This window comes from Macrobrachium nipponense, chromosome 41, assembly GCF_015104395.2.
Source record: "Macrobrachium nipponense isolate FS-2020 chromosome 41, ASM1510439v2, whole genome shotgun sequence".
In the NCBI taxonomy this organism is placed as follows: domain Eukaryota; kingdom Metazoa; phylum Arthropoda; class Malacostraca; order Decapoda; family Palaemonidae; genus Macrobrachium; species Macrobrachium nipponense.
In genome coordinates this window covers 18,982,251-18,988,227 of record NC_061102.1, presented here as the reverse complement: position 1 = coordinate 18,988,227, position 5,977 = coordinate 18,982,251, and the positions used below count along the sequence as shown (strand labels likewise).

The following is a 5,977-nucleotide window of genomic DNA, read 5'->3' as shown; positions in this document are numbered from 1 at the left end:
TATGTCAAGTTTCCATTGTAATTTGATCAGAGAGAGAGAGAGAGAGAGAAGAGAGAGAGAGAGAGAGAGAGAGAGAGAGAGAGAGAGAGAGAGAGAGAGAGAGAGACGCTTTGGCAACAATGGTCTCGGGGATTGACGTAACGTTTATTTTCTGAACAGATAGGACAGAGAAGTGTTAGTTTCATTAAACGGCCTCTGACTCATGGCAGGAAATGTTTTGTTGATACTAATATATAAGCCTATTTAAAGATACATTTACTTTAATTAGTCTATATGATACGTAAATAGTAATCAGCTGTTCTTGTAGCCCTCAAGATTTTGCAAAATCACTCCAGGTTGTACATAAAACTTCAAGAATGTAGTGTCACCAGAGGATTACAATAGTTTTTACCTTCAAGAACCAGCATTCTTTTATGAAAATAACTCCAGGTTGTACATAAAACTAACAGGAAACAACATCGTATGTAACCAAAGGATTACAAGTAAGGTTTTTATAACTTTTTATTAGTTTAAGACATATTTCCAAGCGTCGTTCCGGCTTACGACGATTTTCGGCTTACGACGCGTCTCAAGAACGGAACCCCCGTCGTAACCCGGGGACTGCCTGTACACCTACTGGTCTTGTCAAAAACAGAAAACTCTAGGGGTCCTGCAATATTAACCTCTGCTTCCTCCTAATTGCGAAGGGAGAGGGGATTCCATGCTCGAAGGCAAGCAGAGCTCTTGTGTGACAGGTTACAACACCACCACTGTAGCAAGAGAACCCACCTCTGTCTCAAGCCTCTCAAGCTCTACAATATCTGAAAGACAAAAAACATTCCAAGTAGTGGTGTGATTGAAATAAAAACCCTGCTTGTTTCAGGAAGAAAACACAGAACAAACAGAGAAGAGATGTAGAACAAGGATGTTTGATAAAATAAGGTTGAGGCGTCTAAAAATAGAAATGGGTTAAGGCAAGATGCACACCTTCCCTCCTTGGATGCATAATATTAACATAGATATACGTAACAGAATAAAAGAACAAACATCAAGGCAAAGAGAAGAGAAGGGTTTGCATTATATCAAAGGCAAAGCAAATTAAAGAGAATATCAAGCATTATATCAAAGGCAAAAAAGGGTTTAGAGAGAATATCATAGAGAAAGGCTCATACAGGCTAAAACGAGGTATGTAGGAACAACGATACAGGAAGGAGCGAATAAAACATGTAAGATTGCAGTATTCCCAAATAAAGTAAAATATCTCGAAACAACAATTATACTAAAAACTAAAGGAATTATGAATAATAAAGCCAAATGGCAGGCAGCAGAAGAGAGATGTCTGATTCATACTGCAGCCAAAAGGAAAAGTGAATGGGTACTGACTGGATAGCGGAGCTTCCTCCTCTACTGTCGGTAGCCAATTACCAATAACCACCTTGTTTTTAGTTAAACAGCTGGTTCCAGCTTGTGCTGAAAGTAAATCCCATATGTAAAGACCAAAGGTTTTTATACCTGTAGTACTCCAGGTAGAGCGTGTTCTCAGGATGATTAAGTGAAGAATTAAGCAACTGGAATCTTGTGAATGGTCAGCTCATCATAAATAATTTGATAAGTGTGCTCAGGTAATATAGTTGCATTATTAAGTAGTATTTTAACCAGTACCATTGAATCACATTTCAATTATTTTTAAAGGCTGGATTGAAGGACATGTTATTAGGTGCAAATGGCTAGACTAGATTGGTGAGAGACAAACTAAAATGAATGAAGAAAGAACCAAGAAATGCAGCTAGGAACTGATGGGTCTCTGCAAAATAGTTTTAGTATTTACAGTGCATGCATGGCTTATTGTAGAGGTGTCTTCAGGGAGCTTAATCCTGAAACTACTACTGTGATAAAATGACAAATTTTTAATTAATTTGTATTTTTCATTGCTAACAAACCTGAGGTCTTACTTATCATTAGGATAAATCTGGTGCCAGATGGAAACTATTAAGTGATCAAATGCTGAATACATATTGCAACTACTTAACTTGATATCTTTAGCCACCAACAGGGCTGAAAGTTTGATTAATTAGTGAAATTATTAAGTAATGGATTCCTTGTGAATGCTACACACATGACTTTTAGTGACAATAAAAAAAAAAATGTAAAATTAACATGTATTTTTCCTAGGTGCTAACCAAAGCTTTCTATTTAGGAGTACCCTTCAGTGTGAACTGGAATCTGTCATTGAAACTTGGATATCAAGGTGGAGATGGGGGATGTGCAGAGGAGTATCCCTAACATGGCAATATCACTCAATTTTCCTTTGACAGCATGTTCAGAGAGGAGCAGATGAAGTGGGATTAAAATATATAAAAGGCCCAAGTTTGTATGCATAGGAAAAATACAAATTGTTCCCTAAATTTGTTATTTGTTCCTATGGAAATACAAATCGATGTCTTTTATATAGGAGACTTACTCTTTAGGTGGAAGGTCCCCCACAAGAGATCTGGTTAACCAAGTATGAAGATGCATGGAGTGAACTGCCTTGAAGGTACCAGTGAATGTGCAGTTGACAGGGAAGGGTGGGGCTAGGGGGTAGCTCTCTCAGTGCCTCGATCAGCAGAGACAGTAGATTAGGGCACCGCTTGGTTGTGTGGTTAATGAGGAGCCACCAGAGTCTTCTGAATTCCTAGGGTGACAAACACCCTGTTTACCACCCTACAAAGAAGTCTGAATGACGGGGAATGCACACGTCTAGGTTGTCCCAGGCATGTTGAAGAACAAGAAACTGGAATTTTCTGTTTACTTAACTTTTTATAATAAACATTGAGGATAGGCGACAGCCATCAACTTAGACAACCTACCTGCCTTTTGAGGAAGATGAGACCATTCCAACCCCACAACCTGACTGAGACTAAACTTATCTGCAGTAATATCCTGCTTACCCACAATGTATGTTGCAGTCAACTCAACAGTCTGGCGAACGTTCCACCAACTTGTAGATCTGCAAAGCCAACTTCCAGATTCCTAGACACCACTCTCCTGTTTGTTAAACTAGACACACCACCCACGTTGTTCTCATCAACACCAAGCAGCTTCTAACTGCTGAAATGCTTCAAACACTATCATGCTTCCTGTAGTCCATAACGTTGATGTGCAGACAAGGTGAATCCTTCAGCTCCACGTGAGATGCACCCTCCTTTTACTTTTGTTGCCCACTCCTTCAATATGTCAGAGGTGGAGAGTTCAAGGGAACTTCCTCTAAGAAGTTTCTGAAGAAAGCAGTGGTTAAATTGGGGAATATTAGGACTTAAGAGATTCTGTGATTAACTGCTGCCTCCACACTACTGTACTTTCAGGGAAGAGGAGCAACAAGCCCAAAACCAAACTATTTTATAGTAAAAGGCTACTTTGATGTTACACCTGCCTTCATAAATGAGAAAACCATGTCTTTCCTTTGAAGGACCAGACTGCTTACTGGCTGATAGTCTAGTGAGCCAGAAAGATAAGGGCCTTAACTTCCTGACATCAGAAACTTTATAAACAGCACCTTCTTGCTCTACATTAAGATACCTGACACAGCAAAGCCCATCATCGTGTAAAAGTCAAGCCATGAGACGGTCAGGAGAGATGTCATGGAGAATGTCTCCATGGTAATAGCTTCTGCAGCAGAGAACATCAAAGCCTCCATCAGGGAGGTTGTTCAACCAACAGACTGATGAGTCCAAAGACAGTGGAGTAGCCTCCACATCCTCCTGGATGTAAAAGCAGCATGTGGGACGAGTTTGCTTCAGCTACTAGAAACATTCACCTTCTCCAAAACACCACGAGCTAACTAAGATCATGGCAACATGACTATGGGCTATTCCTCTGGAGCATTCCAAAAGGTCACCTTAGCAGATGAAACTGTCAGCAGGTACAAAGCAGAAGTCACCTTCCTGAGGGTATTCTGCTCACAGATAAGTGAAATAACCTCCCTGAAGTGCTGCTTCAACATTGCCAGAAGGGGTTCCAGAGGAGTGGGCTGTCAGGCTTCATCAGATATATGAGTCGCACCTTTTTCATACGAAGGAGTCACACCAGAGTTCTCCCTTGGCTGTTTTCAGTCCAACACTGAGCCAGATGAGCCTCTCACTAGAGAAAAGGTGCAGAACTCAGTGGAGTCTCTATCAGGAGGGTGTTCTGACTTTAGACACCACTGCCTCCCAGCTCCTAGACTCCGTGAGCACTGGGCCAGTAGACGGAAAGAATGGGCCCTTGCACCCGTCTCCTATTCCTGTCTCACCCACATGGAAGAAATCAAAGGTAACCTTTCTCTGGGACAAGAGTGCTCAGACTTTGTGCGCTCTGGAGAGCATTTATGTTTTGAGCGAGTTAACTCTACATGTACCCTCCTATGACCTCCTGAAGAAGGTTGAGAAGACCCTCTCCCATGGCTAGAGTTAACCTGAGTGTTCCCATTCATTCTCTGCCTATGTGGTGAAGAAGAGTTCACGGCTGAGGAGGAAAAAGACCACATCTAAGGCATCAATGTTGTTGCAGTAACTGCGGTAGATATGGCCTGTCTTGAATATTTGAGGCAGTCCATCATTTGCAACCTTCCTTGACAACCTTACAGAGGTGAAGGACTTTACACCTAAGCATTCATCACTTAAGATAGTTACTGATATGTCTGTTACTTTGTCTAAAGCTGCTCCAGATATGTTGGCTGTTGTAAAGGAAGGGGATCCTCCTCTTACAGTAGTACTTCCTATAGCATATCTAATGGTAGGCTTCTTTCCTTAACTCTCACTGGTCCATGCACTGAATGGGTGGTTGTGGTCTGAACCAAAGACAAGACAAAGTCACATCTACCAGAAGATATGCTACAGGAAGTACTACTGCAAGAGGAGGATCCCCTTCCTTTACAACAGCCAGCAAATCCAGAGCAGCTTTAGACAAGCAATAGGTGCTTCAGTAACTATCTTAAGTGATGGATGCTTTGGTGCAAAGTCCTTCACCTCTGCAAGGTTGTCCAGTAAAGCTGCAAATGATGGACTACCTTAAATATTCAAGGCAGGCCAAATCTTCCGCAGGTATTGCAATGATGATGATGCCTTACATGTATATACCTGAAATGGATAAGAAATGAGAGGGAGAGGCAGTTTCTGAAGGAGCACCTCCCTCAGCAGCTGATTTGCCCTCAAATGGTCATGAACTGGTTTAACAGGAAGTGGAAGAGGAATAAAAGAAGGCTGGAGAAAGAAAAACTAATGATTCGAAGGTGTGTTCCCCAATGATGGAGTCAGTGAATGCCTTTTATCCTTCTTTCTCCTCTTCCCAAACCATTCTCACTAAAAGTAAATCCCAAACAGCAAGGTAATAATAAGAACATAGACAAACACAATTAAACAAAGGGTAATGAATTACTGCCCACCCAAGTTCTCAACCAAGTAGGGACACTCGAGTGCAGCACGTCTATCATGAGGTGAAAGAAAAGTAAGTGACACATCTGACGAGAGGGGGATATTTTCCCATTTCAACATACCCTCCCCATCAACTAACTACCTTACTACCAAGTTTTCAATGACCATGCTGAAGGTTACTCCTGATTAAAAAAAATTGGTTTATATTTCTGCAGAATTCTAATTGTTTCATGTGGTATTAATATCAATATTTAATACATTTTTCAACAGAGAAAAAGAGAAAACATAATTATAACAATAACATGAGTTCAAAGTTCTTACAGTGAATACTCTTAATTCTTTAAATGATACACAAAGTGAATAATTTTCTTTTACCTCAAATGCATAACTAATCAGGCCTATATCTGATGATTTTGTTATTTCAAATGAGATCTTGTACATCATTATTCTCACACTTGCACAAAAGGCACATAACTTGGGTTTTATTTAAGACTAAGTGCATACAAATTTTTTTTTTTTACTATATTAACTACTCTATATTAACATGTCCACTCTTTAAAATGGGCTTTCACAACTACTGTTCTCTGATTTCTGTATATTTGTAAATA

The 5,977-nt window shown here is 40.3% G+C and overlaps 1 protein-coding gene across 1 annotated transcript in view; it reads right to left on the bottom strand.

Moving 5' to 3' along the window:
- Window positions 1-481: 481 nt before the first annotated feature.
- LOC135212786 (lanC-like protein 2) overlaps window positions 482-5,977 on the bottom strand; it is an 18,273-nt gene continuing 12,777 nt past the window's right edge. The window contains exons 4-5 of the mRNA XM_064246561.1: window positions 1,363-1,449; window positions 482-800 (exon numbers count right to left, since the gene is read on the bottom strand). Coding sequence (XP_064102631.1) covers window positions 736-800; window positions 1,363-1,449 — 152 coding nt within the window. The 3' untranslated portion in view covers window positions 482-735. The remainder of the gene's footprint in view (window positions 801-1,362; window positions 1,450-5,977) is intronic.